General features: G+C 38.9%; 1 protein-coding gene across 1 annotated transcript; it reads right to left on the minus strand.

Annotated features, from left to right (window-relative positions):
• Positions 1-4,362: 4,362 nt before the first annotated feature.
• Positions 4,363-19,446, minus strand: CUNH11orf58 (chromosome unknown C11orf58 homolog). The gene is made up of 5 exons (XM_021005430.2): positions 19,217-19,446; positions 16,089-16,172; positions 8,388-8,448; positions 5,947-6,056; positions 4,363-4,864 (listed from the first exon to the last, which is right to left on the minus strand). The coding sequence occupies exons 1-5, from the start codon at positions 19,277-19,279 to the stop codon at positions 4,622-4,624; spliced, it is 561 nt and encodes a 186-aa protein (XP_020861089.1). The 5' UTR covers positions 19,280-19,446; the 3' UTR covers positions 4,363-4,621.
• Positions 19,447-20,495: the final 1,049 nt, after the last annotated feature.

Genomic DNA, 20,495 nt, shown 5'->3' on the forward strand with positions numbered 1-20,495 from the left:
CCACCTAGCTGCCCCAGATGGTCTCTATTTTTCTGTGTCATTTGAGCAAAATGCCTTTGCTAAGCGCTTAGTCTTCTGGCTGACAATTAATGGAAAGCACACTAGTGGGGGCTTATAAAAATGCAGTTTCAGAAAGGTGATGCTATAGGGTATGTACCCTTGAACTCTGACAGTAGTGGCCTTTGGAGCAAGATGGAGTGCAGGTTTGGGGAGAGTCAATGACAGCCCTGAAAGTAATACAATACTCATCAATTTGTTCTAACCACACCATTCTGTTCTTCAATTCAACACTTCGTCCTCATTAGGCCTTTATGCCAGGATCTATTCCCTCAATCCCCCATCCAATAGCTGGTTTCTCTCCAAAGCACAAAGTTAGAAAAGCACCTTGGCTGTCCACGATGGCTACTCATTCGTCTGGGTTACTGCATTCAGCCCTGGCATAATTCTTTGTATGTTTTCTCCTTACTTTTGCCCTGTGATTTCCTTTATAGGGACTATGAAGAGCAGGAACTATCCATGTTCCATTTACACACCAGGGCCTAATCTCATCTTGGTATTCTCACTATCTAACATAGTGCTTGAAGCATGACAGGAATGAAGCTGGAGGTGTGGTTTCACTGACAGAGAATTTCTGGATGAGGCAATTCCCTCTACCAACGTAGGCTGGCACTTTCTGGGGCACTGAGAGGCTAAGGGACTTGCCCAGGGTCACATAGCCAGCCAGTATTTATCAGTCAGGACTTAAACCGAGGTACCCCTGATCCAAAGTCAGCTACAGCCCAACTACTTTTCTGCCTGGCACACAGGCACTTAATGTTGACTGAATCGAGTAAACTCACTGTCAGACTAATAGTAATCCTTAGCACTTCAGGGAGGCTTAGCCAATACTGCTCAATCACAAGACCGTAGCTCTAGAGCTGGAAAAGATGTTTTGATTTAGTTCAACTCCCTCCTTTTACAGATGAGGAAACCGAGGCTCAAGGAGGTTAGCTGACTCGGTCCAAGTCAGTGTCAGGGTGGGATCTGAACCCAGGTCCTCTGACTTCAGAGCCAGTGCTCTAGGAAGGGAAATGATTACTTGGTTGGGAGAGGTACCTGCCCTGTCCGTCACCATCTGTTCTGCATCTCCAGCCACCAGTTCCACGAAGTGACTCATTAATTTCTTTCCAAGATGAAGACACCAAGGACAAGGGATGCCCATGGCCCTTTAGGCCTACTTGCTATGTCCCATCTATGGTTAGGCTATGGCTCCCCATGGGGAGTACTTTCCCATTTGTGAGCCAGCTCCTGGAAGAATCTAAGAGGAAGGGAAGCAGTCTAACTAGCACCCACTACTGTCTGCAAGAAACTTCATGGATTTTCTACAATTCATATTCCCATGCCCAGAAACCTGTGGCACATATACAATCAGCCAGCCCTCTGCAAGGACTGCAACTTGCTCCTTAGGATTCTGAATTCACAAGCACCCTCATTCCACCTTTCTAATGTCCCCAGGTCAGTGTCCCCCTTCCCCCCCCTTCAATTTTCCTAGAATGTTTTGTCTGGATCCCTCCTTTGCTTAACATTCACCTGTGCATGCTTTACCCTTCACCTCCCTTACTGGGGTGCAAAGTCGCAAGGGCAGGAAGCTCCAATTTTTACCATGGGGTCTGAATTTAATATTTTTAACAACTCTATAGAAGGAGCCTAAAAGGCTTCTCTAGACTGCCAAAGTGGTTCAAAACACAAAGGAGCCTAGTTCAGTCTACTGATGCCACATCAAGTTTAATCATTACTCTTACACAGCAACCCTTTACATGTCAAAGATTCCCTTTGTCTTCAAGCCCTCCAACTGAAAGTGAAGTCTTCTCGCCCATACTAGTCTCCCTTTGGAGATACTTGTCAAATCTTCCTCTTGACACTCAGCATGGAGAACTGAACATGATACTATAGATGTGTTCTGACAGGGGTACAGAGGGATTACAACCTCGATCATTTTGGACACTAGCCAAGCAGCCTAAAATTCTATCCCATTCTGGCCACTATACTGACCTTACAGTTCACTAAAGCCCTCATGTTTTCATTATGAGCTGCTATTTCGCTTTCTCCATTTGAGTGACCTTGGCCTAGTAAAAGCAGCAAAGAGGCCAGCTGGCCTGGGTTTAAGGTCATATTGGCTGTGTGACCTTCACCAAAGATTGCTTATTGTAGTGTGAATGTAAGGCTCTCTCAGTGGATGGCAAGCTTTTTAGGTCCTACTACCATGGTCTCAAGGATGGCTCCTGTTATCCAGCCACCAGCTCACAAGCATATGATTGGCCACAAGGTGACTTCTGAGGAGGCTGGTCACATCAACTCACAGAACAGGGGCAGAGATCAGTGGCAGAAGAAACTACACTGATCAAACAATCCTTAGACCTTTTGAAATACCAAAGAAAATTTTTTATATCAGTATAAAATTTAAATACGTGAAAAGTAAATCATAGAACTTTAGACCTGAAAGGGACCCTTGGAATCATCTAGTCTAGAGAGGCCAAACATACAGCCTGCACTGAACCAGATTAAAATGTAATTGGGAAACATTTTAAAAACAAAAAATACATAGATAATACTAATACGTGGTTTTCTATATCAATATTGTGTTCTAAGGAACCTTATGTCCAGGTGAGTGTACCCCTGTCCCTGCTTTTCTATATGAGTTTGACACCACTGATCTAACCTAACCTTATTTTATATGAGTGACACTAGAGATCAGGGAAGTGAAGTAATTGGCCAAGATTATTCAGCAAGTAGGTGGCAGAGCCCACAGGGGTAGGGAAGGGAACGTACATTTATTAAATGCCAACTACGTGCCAAGTACTTTACAAATGTTAGTTCATTTGACGTTCACAACACCCCTTGTGACACGTGCTAGTGTTATCTCCTTTTTACAGATGAGGAAACAGAGGAAAGCAGAGGTTAAGTGACTTGCCTAGGTTCACACAACTAGTATCTGAGGCTAGAGTTGAACTCTTTCCTGACTCCAGTACTAGTACTCTACTCACTGTGCCACCAAGCAATTTCTGGGGGAGAATACAAAACAAGTCACTTAAAGATGGTAACTGTGCCCACAGACTCAAGTTGGAATTACTAAGGTATCTCATCTTTTTATAAGTATCCCTATGTGACTGATAGTGACGTACAAATATCTCAAATGGACTGTTAAATTTTCAGCTAAAACAAGAAAAAAAAAGGCCAAAATTCTGTTACGAAAATAGCCAATTAAATAAATTTGTTCTAGCTACTTTCACATTATACTGACTGCCCTCTCATTTACTGGTTATGTAAGTTGCTAATAGGGAGATACAATAGAAAGCTGTAGACCAAGTCCCAACTCTACCATTAACTCCAAGAGGGCAAAATTGCCTTGCTAGGCTTCAGTCTCCCCAGCTGTAAAATATTTATCTATCTCACAAGATTATTTCAAGAAGCAGATGAGATCGTGTCAAAGTGCTTCTTAATTGTAAAGCATGAAAAATGCAAACTATTATTTCTAAATTAGGGTACTCTAACCTCACAAGAGAAGTAACAATGAAATTAGAAAAGAACTTAAAAAAAAACCCCAAAACAGTCCAGGCATTAGAATTGGAAGAGGACATACTGCTTTTAGTCTCTTGTGTGGTAAAACTTTATCAAATTCTCTGAGATGCTTTAAGTTCTAGAGAATGACAAAAGAGAGATAAGAAAATAGTGGAAACAACTTTGCCTCCCATGACTTTAAAATAATCAACCAATTTAATTTTGCACTTATTCCTTTCAAAAGAAATTAATTTTGTCTCCCTGATCCCTTAATCCTGTGTCATATAATTTACTACTGCAAAATGTTATGTTATACAATACACTGTATTTTGGGCCAACTTGCTGTAAAGGACCATTATTTATGCTAAAAAACAAAAAACCCCAAACCCTTCAATGTGGATAGCACAGTGTTGCCCCCTAATAGTATCTACTGCCACGATTCTTTGGGCTTACGAGTAGAGCTAAAAAATAACAATAAACTAAAAATAAAATAAATAAACCCATTCTTTTTGCCAGCTAGTAATAATAATTATAATATATCAATGCCAGGAGATATTTTCATGATGAACAGTTCTACTACATCAAAGTATTATAATTAAAGAGGTATTTTTCTCATAAACGCACCGTCACATTATCAAATTAACTTTTATAAGAGAAAACATTAGGGGCAAAAATAATGAAGAATGGAACATACAGCTGTCAAAAACAAACACCCACAAAATAGTACTAAGAAGTTTCAACAATGTTCCCCACATAATTTCATTAGGAGAGACTAAAAAAAGGGAAGGGGGGCAGAGGAGTAGTTAGTTAGAGGGTAGATGATGATAATGTGAAAGGAAGCTGGGAATCGCATTTATTTGTCTTTTGTACAATGCAACTCTTATATTTTACAAAAATGGATATAATCATGCCCATAAAATTGTAATCCATGGCATCTGAAAGCAAACACTCTTTGTAATTATTTAAAAGAAGGGCCTTTTTTTAAAATTATAATACAAAGGTCTGTGCTATAGAAGCAGTCCTCCACTGTGCATTATAACAATAAGGCTTACTTTGAATACAAAGACTAATCACACACTTGGAGTTATGAACCACTGGATTTAACAAACATCATTTTGTAATTGCTTTTTGCATCCTTCTTAGCTTTGGGGTCCTCCACTTCCTCTGGCTGTTCAGCAGCTTGCAGTTCCTCAGCAGATTCTTCTTTCTCAGACTCTGAATCACTTTCAGAGTCCTCTGGACTTTCAGGGTCAGGTGAATCGTCGTCGTCATCATCATCATCATCATCATTTCCAGCAGCATCACCTTCCCCATCTGGATCCTCTAACTAAAAATAAAAGAAGTATGTCCTTTTCATAATGAGATCTTGTTTTAGAAGACTCAACATAGGAATCTGAAAAGCCTGATAGAAGTAAAGGATCTAGTCTCTATGACATATTTAACATTTTCCTTTTTCAAAGTTATTACCCCATTCTATATGGTTTTAAGGGCAAAAAAAGAGATTACCTTTAGCTTAATTATGCTAACAAAACATTTTGCATACAACGTTACTTTCTGGTAATTGAACAGTAGTTATATTAAGTCATGGGCCCTTAATAGATACATCACTGTTCAACTCCATCAGCTTTAAAATAATTTTGAGGATTAATGTGAAACCCAAAGTGACATGAGAAGGACAAAAGACAAACAAAATGGAGCGTTCATTAGCCAATTTTTAAAAAAATCTGATCTAATTTATGGGTGAAGGGTTTATCTAGAGTGTCAAACTCAAATAGAAAACAGGACTAATTAAGGCTCTCTGTGAACACATGTTGACTAAAAATTATCTATGTTCTACTGTATTTTTATTTATTTTGTAACTATTTCTCAATTACATTTCAATCTGGTTCTGGCTGCACTCTGTTGTAGCGCATGACATCTCCGCTCTAGAACAAAAGTTAAATTTTTTAAATTACCAGAACACGTTATATTTGGCTTACATTTAGAAAGCACATATACTAAAGCTTGAAATATATACTGTTATAAAGCAGAATTCAGCATAAAGAAAGTCTAATTTTAAATTATCTTATTTATAAAACAATCCTCTAGATAAGGTGTTAAAAGGTGTTAAACACACAAGGGCTGCATATGGCCCACAGCACTCCAGAGTGAAGCCCAAACCTGATCCTTAAGTATGGTGTACTGGCCATTTCTAATTCATTTCACATCACTGCTCTAGAGCACCTGAGGGCAGGAACCCATTTTTAAAATTCAAAAAAAAAAAAAAAAGTAACTTATGTTAGGCTGTTCAAACTGAAATGTTTTTTGTATCACCAACAATCCTTCAATCCCCAGATTAGTAATGATTAACATTCATCAATTCTATTTAGAAGATATCTTTCCAATGAACGAAAGTAAGTTAATCACTACCTCACTGAAGCCAAGTCCACAATGTCGCCGGTATCTCCCTGATAATTTACTGTCCATACTCTGTTGATACTGTGACTCCAGTTCTTCATTCATTTTCTTATCTTCTTCCCCTGCATGTCCAGTGTACTTTGGTTATGTTTCAGTCAAATTAATAAAAACATCTGATTACACAAAACAACCATAATACAGATGGCTACAATATACAGGGCTGATTTTTAAAAGTTATGATTTAATCATTTTAACTTCATGGATGTATTTGAACTCCACAAAAATTTACCCAAGAGATCAAAAGGCTCAAACTGGACTATCAAAGTACTCAATGTCTATACTGGCGACTAATTGTTGGAACCAATATTCTCAATTCAAAGTGTTCAACCCAACAGTTCCAACCAGGCAAGCCAGACATCATAAGGTTGTATGGTCTCAGAACAGTCTGAGTTACTTTTTTCTGATCAAAAAACAAAACAAAAAAATGAAAGAGGTAAGGGCAGGAAGTTAAGTTAATCTGTATTTTCTTCTGAAAATTCAACAGTCAATAAATTGCCTTATATAGCTCCTAAACTCCAGAATTCCTTCCATTCAATGAAACACTGAAATGTGTTTCATCAAGGATGCAGACCTAGTGAAAAAGGACCAACCTGTCAGTGTTATGGCCTTATGGCTTCTCTGCATTAAAGTTTACTGTAGTAAGTTAACACACATACTAATACCCATTTTTATATATTAAGCTATAAAGGGAATTTCATGCTTCAGTAACCCAAACAACAATCAACTTCTGTGTCATTACCATTTGTTTGACTCACAAAGTTCTCAATTTAAAAGAATATAAGCAGCTGCAGTGTGAAGCTAAAAATTTTTTTATTTAAAGAGCAATTTTAAATGAGAAAAATCACAGGATTCAGGGTATGAGAGATTTTAGAAATCATCTAGTTTCATTTGACAGATGAGCAAACTGAGGCCTAGAGAGGCTAAATGATTTAGTCCCAGTCATACATATTAAGTAGTAGGACCAGTGATTCAAAATAATTTTTGATTACAAATGGAATATAGACAGTTCTTGGTCTATACATCTTTAATTTTACATAAAGAATTCTGAAAGAAATTCACATTACAAAAAAACACCAATGTTAACTTTACCGTACAATACTGTGTTCTCTCTGCTTCTGCCCCTTGGCTTGGTGCTACAACCCCCCCCCCCAAAAAAAACCTTAAAAAGTCCCATCACTTAAAAACGACAAAACACTTCTCCGAGTGAAAGCGGAATTGAAGTGCTTGAGACTGCCAAGCTGAGAGGGCTCCAGCATGTCTCCCAGCTTCTCTTGTCTGTATCTGCTCCCACACCTCCTTGCTCTTTCCCTAGGTTCCAACCAGGCTCCCATGTGTTCCTCCTCCTGCTCTAGCTTCTCTGTCCCCAGCCCCCCTATGTCCTTGAACTCTGTGCCAACCCCCTCATTCATGGGCATGTGGGCCCCCTTCCTGCCTCCCTTCATCTTCACCTTCCAAGGGCAAATTCACATTATGTAAAAATTGCTTTGCATAGAGGTCTGTGGAATGTTCCACTTCAAAGCAAGAAGTGTCTGTACTCTCATCTGACTACCTGCTTCTCATTTTTCAGTGTCCTCCCTCAACAGTTTTGCTCAAGTCAAAACTCAAGCTACAATTTTAACAAAGCAATTTCCCCCCCTGAAACATGAAAATCACGTTAATTTCTTGAGTATTTTTAGGGATTTTCTTTAGACTTTAATTCTAGACTCTGATTGAGAGACTAATCCAATTTGTTGGTAGGCAGATGGCACGGTGGAAAGGTTTTGTTAGAAGATCTGGGATCCAACCCTATTTATCACTTGTATGACCTTGGGCAAGCCACTGCATCTTTCTGGGCTTAGGCTTTTTCGTGTAAATTCAGAATGTTGGATCAGATGGCTCCTAAGGTGCCTACCAGCTCTGATTCCATGATCTTATTAATTTATTATGACTACTATAATTATAGGTACTAATATAATGGCAAAAGAAAGCAAGAAATCTCCATAATGAGAGTGAAAATTTTGTGTAGGTAAAAATCAACAATATGATCTGATTAAGAAGGATAAATATAAGGAGACAGACAGGTGGCACAGTGGATAGAGCATGGGCCCTGGAGTCAGGAGGACCTGAGTTCAAATCTAGCCTCAGATACTTGACACTTATTAATGTCAAGTCACTTAACCCCACTGTTTGGGGGGGGGGGAAGGAGGAGGATACCAGAGTAGCAAAATAACAGAAACAAAATTGAAGTATAACCAATACCTACCTTTTTATATTACAACAAAAATTAAAAAGGAACTGTGCTTTGGCTGAATTCCATGGTCACCAGATCCAATTAATTCACACTATTAGAAGTTACAAACTTTTGATATCACTACATTTAAACATCCTACTTTAACTACACTGTACATTCTTACCTGTTCTGAAGTGAGATGTTGACCTATGATCGCCTATAACAAGACGGCCAGTGTGTTCTTTCTATTTAAAAGATGGAAAATTAGAAGTTGTTAAATAGTTTTATACATACACATCCCATGAGGATTAAAAAGCTTCTGATGTCCACAATTGTGTTCTGATATGTAACAAAACCTTAAATCACTTAGGACCCCCCCCATGTTAATAATTAGACAGAGCCTTGTGACTGGCCAGAAGCCCCCAAAATTTGATTTTTAGTTTTTAGAGGCAGAGTAAGACACACAAATCTACTTTGGGAGACTTTAAAATATGAATTTTGGTCATAGGCATACAGAACCCTAATAATCTTAAGACCAGCTCTATCAAAAGTTAAATCTTTTCTTCTAAGAGTAGAGAATATTAAATACAAGTTAAGCACAATGATTTTACCTACAATCTCCCCAACTATTCTAAAGGTCATAGCTCCAGAAGTAGTTCGGTGGATAAAGCACTGGGCCTGGAGTCAAAGAAAACCTGAGTTCAAATAAACCTCAGACACTTAACTAGCTGTATGACCCTGCACAGTCACTTAACCTGTCTGCCTTACTTTCGTCAATTGTAAAATGGGGATCATAAGAGCACTTACTTCCCATGGTTGTCATAAGGACCAAATGAGATATCTGTAAAGTGCTTAGGGCAGACCCTGGTACACAGGAGGCACTTAATGCTTGTTCCCTTCCCTTCCATCTTCACAGGAACTAAAACAGACACCTTAAATTATCCAGTCCAACTCCCTCATTTGTACTTCATTAAGCATGCCTATGTGACAGGACTGCACTAAGTCCTGGGAATAAAAAAAAAAAAATGAAAAGTCCCTGACCTAATGGACCTTACACTCTACTGAGGGAAGTAACAGGTATATACCAAACTATATACAGAATATCAAAAAGGGGGGCGGAGGGAAGGGAATGGTAGTTTTGGGAGTTACTAGCAGCTAGTGGCATCAAGTGCTACTTGAGTGGAGTCTGGCAGAGGAGAGGAAGGAACTCACTGCTTTTGTGTAGGAGAACCAGTGTAAAGGCAGAGGTGGAATGTCATCAGAGCACTTATGCATGGAGCCCGAAGTGCAAGGGCACTGAGTGGGCAGACGTCAGGTTGTGAAGACAGGTTAAGTAGAGATTAAAAAAAAAAACCAACCACCACCTGAGGCACCAGAATTTTTTAAACCTATATCCAACATATTAAAACTACAGATTTAATATGGAGAAAAAACCAATGAGCTAAAACAAAACAAAACAAAAAAATCACAACCACTTTGATTTATATTTTTCCTGACATTCTTTAAACCTCCCTATACAATCACTTTGATTCAACATTATCAAAACTCTCTTACTCAAAGTTTCTGGCGTTTTTAAATTCCTGTCTTCTCAATCTTCTAAAGTTTTTCCCTAACTCTCTCCTCTTCCGTATTTATCTAACTTTGCTTATGTTACCACATATTTTAGCTTTCTATTTTCATGATGCTTCTTTTGAAAGACTGTCATGCTGGATAAGAGAAAGATCAATATATGATAAAATGACGTTTTAAAAGTATACAGCTGCAATATTAATCAATGTATTGGTGCATGCTATATACTTTGATTTGCTCTGGAGATATAGGCTCCTACAGTTTAACTACTTATGGGCAGTTTCAAAGCTTCAACAGTTCAACTTGCAGTATGTTGTTAATCAAAAACATTTTACTTCCCAACAATGCCAGGTAAGGGAAATGTTGCTATACGCTAAGCTTTTCTCCTTTTTGTTATTTTTTTTTCTACCTTAGGGGATCCCACAATAATACTTCATTACTTGTAATGTTTATTTTTCATGGATATAAAAAAATCATATACACTATAGAGTTGTCTGTTAATTTAATAACTTCACCTTCACCCAACATTAAAGGTTTTATGCAAAATTATGTTTCTTATTACCTGAATATGTAAAGGATCTGTGGTTCAATAAGCATAGGAAACTCCTATGGTCACAGAGCTTACAAAGATGGGATCTGAAGCCAGGTCTCACTGATTTCCAACTAAACACTACACACTAAACAACAATTTCTTATTCCTTATTATGTGTTTGATTACTGGTCTTTGTTGGTGGTTTAAGTTTGTAATACAATTAAAAAATAATAATAAACAGTTTCCCTTCTCTGTATACAGGCACTTGCTAAATAGTTCTGAGCTCTAATTGGGTTAACTAATACTCTCCTGGAGATAGACTCTTATAGTGCAGCACTAATGTTATTTATGTCAGGATGAGTTGTGAGTCAACAAAGACAAGAAGTGCCTCAGAGGAATTAATTACAATATTAATAAAAGTCTATAATGAATAAAAAATTATCATAACCAACATTTGTAATTATCATGAAAACACTGAAGGACCCCATGAAATTTGCTAAACTATTTATATAAATGGATTTCCATGCACAAAATGTCAGTGGACTATAGTAGTTTAGGTTGTTAGACTTGTAGTCAGGAAGACCTGTTCAAATCCCGTTTCTGCCACCTGTTGGATCACAACCTCTCAATAATTTTTTCATCTGTAAAACTGGGATAATACTTTTAATACCTACCTCCTATAGGTGATGTAAGGATCAAATGAGAATGTACACTAAAGCACCCTGAAGACTTTAAAGGGCTGTATTTATTATTGTATCTACTTTTCAGGTGCTTCTTCAAGTTGCTTCTATCTCCCTATTTCTTCGTCCGTTTATTCCCACATTTCTTTTAATATAGTTGTAGCATGTACTCTGTTCTCATTTTCTTTGCTTTACTTCATAAACAACATACTTCTTATATTCCTCCTATCTATCAGTTTTATCTTAGTATTCTAATCTAATTACTGTATCACTATTTAATTCCTATTCTTAGGACATTTAGGCTTTTGTCAGGGTTTTTTTCTCTTTCAATTACCAGTACTGTTGTTATAAAAACCTATGAGTGGATAGCTTCCTCGAACATTCCCCCTCTTTCTGTAAAACCCTCAGGGTCCATTCCCCATGATGGAATTACCATGAAGCACAAACTCTTGGCAGAGGGGCTCATTATCAGAGGTGATAAATGTTACTAGCTAAGCAACAGAGGACTTGTGATTTGTGCTGGTGGAGCTTTATATAATTATTATATGATCATGTGTGCCAGTCAATTCTCTAATGTTTATTGACTTCTGGCATTGTTGCTGAAAGGTGTTTCCCCTTACCTGGAAAATGGAAAATCTTGCTCAAGAATGGGAATGACACATAGGGAGAGTAAGGTTAACCACACAGCCCCAGTGCTCCATTCATATCTGTGCTATATCAAGAGATCTAGAGTATGTGGAGTGCCCTGTGTACTTGGCCTATGGAGAATTTGCTAGATGACATGGATAAATTCTGTTCAGCCCAAGATGGTGTGGAGGAGCTATGATTTGGCCTTTTTGGGGGGGGGGGGCGGAATACTGACACTGATGAGTTCAGGGATCCAGTGAGGTATGAGAATGATTTTTTAAAATAGGGCAATCTCGCTTAACTCATTTATTATTAATACTGATTTTTCTAGGTATACTATTTTACGTCACCAGATAATATTTTGACCTCATTTCCAAAGTTAATCTCTCTAATCCTCTTTTCCTGTCTTAATTAGTTTGCTTATATTTCTACTTTTGTGTTAAATGGTGGTAAAAATGAGAATACCTGTGAATGTAAGATTTTATTAAAGGTTTGAACTGCATCAACTTCTATGATTTTCAAAAATGCTCTTGTTAATGATGTATTATTGACAGTTTTCCCCTAATATTTAACCTGCTTTGCATATATAACATAAAACTTGCTTGGTTATAATGAATGAAAACTTAAATACATTGTTGTAAAATGAGTTTTTTTTAAAATACTGTCTTTGCTAGCCTTTAAAATCAATACCATATATTGATACTCTCTAGAATTAATCTGAAGTTCAGCTTAATTATTCTATTGTCCAAATCTTTTATATTATCCTCCTTATCCACTAATCAATTTGCTCAAGGCCTTTTTTTTTTTTTTTAAAACATTCAGGGTGTTAGTCTATTAATCATTGCTTGACCACATTTTTTTGGCCATTCCCTTGCGGGTTTTTAGTTTTTTCTAGGTGGTTTTGCATTTTTGTTAAATGATCTTTTCTCTGTCTAGAAATCTCCTACTCTGGTGTCTCATTATGACAGAGATGACCCTGGATTTTTGAAGGCTATTGCATACTATAAGCTCTGGTAGGTTTTACCAAGATGGAAAGGTTTCAAATATAGGTCTAATGTAAAACTATCTACAAGAAGGCTTACCACAAGCAGACTATTTTTTTTTTCTTTTATGGCTAACCACAAAATGGATAAAAATACAAAACAGGCTTTGGTCTTCAGGGCCTATTTATGCTTCTAATGTGACAGTGGGAGAACAGGGGGCAAAAAGTGCTAGTAATAATATAGATCTAGTCTGTCTAAAAATATTAATTTTACTATTTATACCCTTAATCTGCAATTTTTAAACCAATAACTGACAACTATCAGCAACCAAACTATATTCATATCGACAGTCTTACTTTAACTAAAAATGGAATATATAAACAAGTTATAGATCAGTGGGAAGGACTTCTCAAGTTTTCCTCAGAGAACCCAATAAAGGAGTTGGTTTTACTATTTGTCCAAAGGCAACAAGAAACAATTTCAAAGGACACTCAGTCATCTTGTCTTGTGATAAACATAAGCAAATATATCAACACAGGGTAGTTGCAATTTATGCTAACATCTACTGCAGAGAATTAAGTAGAGAACCTGACAAAGATGCCCCAAACTGAACTAACACAAAGCCTGATACTAGAGGACCTTAGCAAGGTCGATCAAGAGAAAATAACAAAAAACTATGTGGTAAAATAAGATCTGATGTTAAGACATCAAAGAGACAAAAGATGTGCAGACTATTCAGAAGTCTCACTCCCATATACGATCAATACTTGCTTTAAAAAGAGAGCTAGAAGGTTCTTGAAGTGGCAGGCATCAACTGGTATCACAAAAAAACCCACCAAAACTATGACTACAAATATTCTTGCTACAAATTAGACATAAAGTTATGCACCTAAATAGGACTTACTATATATAGAGTAGTCATTTGTGAATTAGCTATCTGTTCATAAAGATTACTGACTAGGTTAGAGCAAAGTTCAAAGCAAATGCCAAATTTGAAAACGTTATAAATTTCAGCAGATACAACATCAGTTCCAATTAAGCTGACTCTGAAAAATAGGGCATGGACAATGGCAAAATACAGACTCAATTTATCACCATTTCTCAGAGAGAAATGAACACAAAATAATTGCTACACTAAGACAGTCCAAAGTTCTGAAACTGCTTTTGAGAACAAACAGCTTCCTTACCATGAAGAGTAGAGAAACATGGGAGCTAAAGGCAACATCAATTTTATGGCATATACTTATCTACAAAACTATATGGAAAATAATATAAGACTACCAGCAATATAGACTCACTTGATAGTGGAAAACCTTCTAATTAAAAAAGAATGAGACTTGGTTTTGAGATCCAGCTAAGTCAGCTTACCACAACAGAATTAATATACTGGAAGAACAAACCAGATATGGAATAGGACACATCTTCTAATGTTTATACCATAATCCAAACTCAATAACAATAGTGAACCACTAGATATGGACTCGATCACCTCAGTACCCAGTGAGGACATGGTACTTAAGATGAAGTTGGTACGAGAGACTGAACCTGATCACTATACACTACAGTGATTTATAGGCAACATAATTCTCAAGGTACTCAAGGATTACTTTCAACATATATCAAAAAGAAAAGATTCCAAAAGAAGGAAATGTCAGCTATTGCACTCCTCCCTACCCCTACCCCAACCCCTACAATAAGATGGTATCTGTACGTACCAAAAAAAGTTGAAGTTGAATTAACACTACCCAAAGGCCTAGTTTATAATTTATACAGAAGAATGGTACATGAATATTGAAAGATTTTCTTGACGAAAACAGAGGAAGGCTGATATGCTTTAGAATCTAATTTTTTATAGATTACATTTAAAAACCACACCACTGACTAAAGTATAAAAATCTGCCATATGCATTGGTTTTTAAAGTATTCTTAAACAAGGTGTCTCACATGTTCATATAAAATTCTATGACCTATATGACAATACAGCAGAGTTCAATTTATACAAATTCAGAAGTCAATGGAAGGGTATACAGGAGACAATAACTGCTAAATATCAGAGATAACTACGAGATGAAGGTTATTTTTAGGCAAGATGTAAATGTCTTATTTTTTTTAAGTTGATTATGATGGAATTTTTTTGAGGAGGGAGAGGTAAAGAATACTCCTTGACTGGTTGCTTTATTAGCTATTGGGACCTATTATTTTATGAACTCAGGGTGGCAATTTGAAATTTCCCAGAATACTAATCTACCTGTACCACTTGTTATCACAAATCTATTACATACTTCACTTCCATCCATTCTCTGATCCAGCTCATCCTCCCTATTCTGGTTGCCAATCTACCTTGCAGTCTGTTATGCAGAGGCTGAGCAAAGCAGGTCAGATGTAGCTGCTACCTCTTTTGAGGAGAAACTAGAGCACCAAAGTGAAAGAAATGGTTGTATTCTGAAGAGAGGATTTTGATTAGTAATCTTCCCACTTGCCTTAAAAGTTAGTGGGAAAGCACAGGCATGCCTGGGAGCAACAGGAATAGTGGTAGAGCAAAGCATCTTTGTAATCACTGAAGGAGTGGGAAGGCCATCAATGAAACTTAATTTCTTGGCAGAATGTGATGGGGGTAGGTGCGCCACTAGTTTTATTATAGGACATCCCTTTAAGGTTGACAAGGTGTGCTTCGGAAGTTCAGATTGTAGAGAAGGTTTTCTAGTAAGGGACTTTCTTTCCAGATGATTGCAAAGCAAGAAAATTGCTTCCGAACTTTCCTTTTGTAAAATTAGCACCATCTGATTTGTATGACTGGAAGCGTTACCGTAGGATTTAGGTATAATGTGTCAAAAATAGCTAACGTTTCTGTATCACTTTAAGATTTGCAAAATGCTATATATTATAGGCACACATACATATATAAAATCTCATTTGATCCTCATAACCACCCTGAGAGGTGGATGTTATCATCATCTCCATTTTACAGATAAGGAAATTGAGGCAGATAGAAGTTAAAAGACTTTCCCAGGGTTATGTATCTATTAAGTGTCCGAGGCAGATTTTGAACCTAGGTCTTCCTGACCCAAAAGTCTAGCACTCTATCCTCTATACCACCTGGATGTCCCTCCCCAACCATGGTTGAGTCAACATTACACGAAATATCCCTGTATATTCATTCACAAAATATATTGGTCTGCCACTTGGGAAAGAGCAGTAGACTCACCTCACCTTTTCTATCACACTTTCCTTTATCAATCAAATAATCTCAGGATTTGAAATATGGAGATAATGGATAGGGCTCTCATTCTCAGGCCAGCTAGTTTTCTCCCCAAATTTTAGGATGACAACATTTCTGACTAGCTAATGTGACAAAGAATGGAAAAATGAACAACAGCCCCCTCTCTCTTTTTGAGCAAACTGTTTTCACCTTGTGATGTTTTAAAAAATGTATTTTCATTGAAAAAATATATATATTTAAAATTAAAGTTATTTTCACAACCCTCCCTCCTCACCTTTCCAGCTCCCATTAGTCTTAAGAACTTTTGTTTTCTTTCTTCATTGCCCAGGTCAGCTGCTTCCCAGTTGCTAGATCCAATCTAGAGAAGAAATGAGGAGATTAGGGCCTTTTTTTTTTTTTTGGTGTGTATGTGGGGAAGAGTGGGAAGGATGACATTAACATGTACTTGGAAATGGAAAAAAAAATTAGATTTACATGGCCTAAATTTTCTATGTAGTTTACCTACGAAAATGAATAAACAAATTTGCTGTGAACATAAGTGCTTGTGCATCACTATTTAAAATCAAATATATTCGTTTTAAGTACTATCAAGAACAATGACTGCCATTTACTTTTTTGTACCCTCTCCCCTCCTCTTTTTCTTGGACACAAAAGACACTCAATAAAATATTACTAAAACTAAATTTTGACTAGTGATGCCGTTTTACCGCATATGCAATGGATGGTTTCCTTTGCTCTTAAGTGTTCTTTTTTCATTCCTTTGAAAGGTTCATCTACTTCTATGGTTTCAACTCCCACTTAGATTTAGGTAACTCCCAAATCTATATTCCCACCTGAGTTCTTGATGTAATTTCTGATCCTTTAATTTCCCTAAACCTAATGTTTAATGAATTTTAAATAAAAGAAACAAGAAAAAAAAAAATATATATATATATAATGCCCCTCCCCCCCATTACTTAAACCATAACTACTTTCTAATGTTCTCATCTCCATGAACAGAATCAACATCCTTTCTGTCCTTCAGGTTCACTTTTTGGAATCATCTTCAAATTCTAACCTCAAATCATCTTTAGTCATTATCACACTAATTCTTCCTCTGAAAGTCTTTTAGAACCAACACAGCAAGAATCCACCCAAAGTGTTATATGATTTACTTTCCTGTATGGAAATGGACAACGCAGCCACTCAATCTCTTTAGTACATCCTTCAAGAAGATCATCTAAGTTGCCACTTTTACCCCGCTTCTCTTGGAAACTAGTTACTCCCATACCTCATTTGATCATTACGCTGATTTAAATTCTTCCTTCTAGTTTAAGGGTTTCATCAGTCCTCCTATCATTAGTTTTATGACACCTTAGCTTTGCATGTGATTAGTGAAGTATCTTCCTTTCTATAAGTGATTAATTTACCTATTCCTTTAAGATTTCCTTGACCTACTCAACTCACCTGGAATCAGTTCCTCTGCTTCCCATTCTAACTGCAAGCACTTCCAGCTTTATATGGCTGAACTGATCTGGGCCTAGTCTGGGGCCTATTCTGGGGCCTATTCTGATGTCTTTTCCCATATCTATAAAACTACTTTACTTTGCATACAGTGAGTGCTCAACAAAGAACTGTTACTTGACTTTGATGTTGTCTAACTTCTGGTTGACATTAAGAATAAATTAATTTCATCAAGTAGGTTTTAAAGAATGTGCTTATAGGAGCAGCTAGGTGGCTCAGTGAATAGAGCTCTGGCCTTGGAGTTAGGAGGACCTGAGTTTAAATCCAGCCTCAAACCAAACACTTGACACCTACTAGCTGTGTGACCCTGGGCAAGTCACTTAACCCCAACTGCCTAAAAAAAAAAAAAAGAATGTGCTTATAATTAGCAAATTTTGTCATTCTACAGTAATTCAATTTTTAGTCAAGGTTCCTTAAAAGTATATATTCTATCAAATAACAAAAGTCCATCTTCCTAAAAAGAAGTTTAGACATTTACAGGATACTATGGGATATATTAAGGTATTATAAAATACCAAAGTACATTAAACTTTAGGCTTGTAAGATTCCGGGCCTAAATTTGCTTCAGTATCATAGAACTGTGACCGACTTTTCACTTTCTTGATTCACTCTTCTGCATGATAAATGCTTGTTGACTTGACTATCTTTCAACATTCTGCTTCATTAAGTGGTGTAACCTGGCAAACTGCATTTACCAATGGTTATTTTATAGTAGGTGATGCCTCTTTTTTGAGCTGACATCAAAATTTTTTAATTGAAAACTATGATTCCAACTTAAAGAATATATAGTTCAATTATATATTAAACTGAAAAGGAAAGATGAAAAGTTTTCTTTACTATGGAAGCCAAGCTATTCTAAAACACAGGAATATTTACACAAAGTACTGGGTCCTGGTTCTAAAAATGAAAATAACTCAGATTTTTTTTGCACAAGCGGAAAGCAGCAAGGTGTAAAAATCACCAAAATAATCTTTTTAAAACAAGTTTTAAAAACCAAGCCTCTAATCTGGTCTGCTAAATAAATGTGACCTTCCTTTCAGTGCCCACACTTTTAGGCAAAATGTATCTAAAAGTCAGTGGTAAAAGGGCTTGACAAATTCTCACCTGCCTCCTCCAACATTCACTACATGCCTCTTTGAGAATTTCAAAACAATATACACACTTTCCCATTTCCCTGAGAGACAGACGAGTTATTTCTTTCCTACTTTGAAGACTGCATAGCCTCTTTGTTACTTGAGCAAACTGTTTTAGAGTGCGGAGGGATGCACTAAACGTAAAGCCCATGGACCACAGGAAGGAAGACAGATGGAGCCTCGCGTTGTTTCCCATCCCGTTCTCTCCCCGGGTTCCTGGCAGAAGCCTCAACACCCCCGTACTGATTACAAAGATGCAACGTCCTGAGCTCGAGCATTCTCACGAGTTAACTCTTAGCAGCCCAATGCCAGACTGCCCGTAAACGTGCTTGGAGATCTTCGCTGCCCTCCTAACAGCTGAGCTCCGGCCGTCCCTTCCCCCCCTCCCCAGGGGCTGGGGGTCACGGCGGTCAGTCCCGCACCCCCGTCCCATCCCCCAGGCAGGGAGCCTCGGACGCGCACCTCCCACGAAGGGGAAGCGCGGTGGCGCACGCGCCCGGGCCCCTGACCGCCGGAGTGGGGAACCCCTTCACCCCTCCACCCCTCACAGCCCAAATTAAATGCGGGTCGCTCTCAGCGGCCCCCCCCCCTCCGCCCGAGGAAGGACAAGGGGGCCGCTTCTTCCTCAGCCTATTCTTTCCAGTTCCACTTCCAGGCCTGGGACGCCTCCTCCTCCCCCCCATCTGCCCCTGCCCGGGCCTCGGACTGAAGAGTAGGCCTCGTTAGCCGGCCTTTTCCTTCCCCCTCCTCCGCCATTGTTATTTACATCGTCGTCAGGGGAGGCTGAGCGCTTCACTCCATGCGGGTGGGACTCTCGCGCCGCACTCATCCTCCCGCCGACCCAGCCAAGGGGAACGCCGAGGCCGCCCACTGCTCTCCTCCTCTGCCCTCGGCACCCAAAACCAGCCGCCGCAGCCCCAGCTCAGCGCCGCTCACGATCGCGGTGCGAACCGGGCCTCCTCAGCGAGCGTCGTCGCCGCGCTCCGCCCTCGCCGCCGACGCGACGCTCGTCCCTTCCCTCCCCCCAGCCGAAACGCTCTGGGAATTGTAGTTCTCTGGCTCGATCGTCTGTGACAGAAACAAAGAGAGTTACCAGGAAGGACTACAACTCCCAGGAAGCTATGCGGCACTCTCGCGCTGAGTGGCGGGAGTGCCCTCGGAAGCTTCGCCTCCTTCGGCCATTCTTGAGGCTGCGCCTCAAACGGAGGTTTTGAGGTTCTTGGCCGCGGACGCGAGGTGGCCGCTTGGCTCAAGGCGGTGCTGTCTCCCTGGCCGTCACTATTGTCGTTATGAACCCCTTGGGTTTTAAATTCAGTGACATATGGTCATCCTCCAGCGCCCCGGCCAAAACCTCTAAAAAAAAAATGGCTCCTGACCTCCAGAGCTTGTGCGGGCGGGGACTTGGGTTCCCCGGGGTGGCTTCCTTGGCCGGCAGCATCCTAAAGGCCCCTATTTGTGTAGGTTGGCGGGCGCAGGCTCGAGTACCTGTTGGGGGCAGGGTGAGGGAGGGGACATTTTTGTCATTGGGGCTGAATTCCAGCTGCCAGGCAGGTGGGGGTGGGGCCCAGCAACAAAGGCAGCTGGAGTGGGGTCCGGGCCCAAGAGATCTAGGCGAGGCCCTGGTGCTCTCAGCGACCACCGAGGCCTCAGTCCAGCCCCATACCCTCCATTTTACTGAAGAGGAAACGGTCAATAAGCATGTGTTACGGCTGTGCTGTGTGCCAGACTCTACACTTACAAAGAAAGGCAAAAGCCCTTCTTCTGCCCTCGAGAGGAAGTCTAATGGGGAAAACAGCATGCAAACAACTATATAGGAACAAAATATTTACCATGTAAGTTAGAGATGATAGAAAGAACTAGCATTGTCAATAATAGCTATAAGTCTGTCAGTTTTAGCTTTTAATAGCTTTAAACTGCACTGATTTTTGGAACATATGTACTTCTTTAAAGTTTGCAAACAGCTATACATATGTTAACTAATTTCACCCTCATTCTCACCCTGGAAGGTGGGTGCTATTACTATCCCCATTTTACAAATAAAGAAA

This window comes from Phascolarctos cinereus, unplaced genomic scaffold, assembly GCF_003287225.1.
Source record: "Phascolarctos cinereus isolate Bilbo 61053 unplaced genomic scaffold, phaCin_HiC Scaffold_9;HRSCAF=440, whole genome shotgun sequence".
In the NCBI taxonomy this organism is placed as follows: Eukaryota; Metazoa; Chordata; class Mammalia; order Diprotodontia; family Phascolarctidae; genus Phascolarctos; species Phascolarctos cinereus.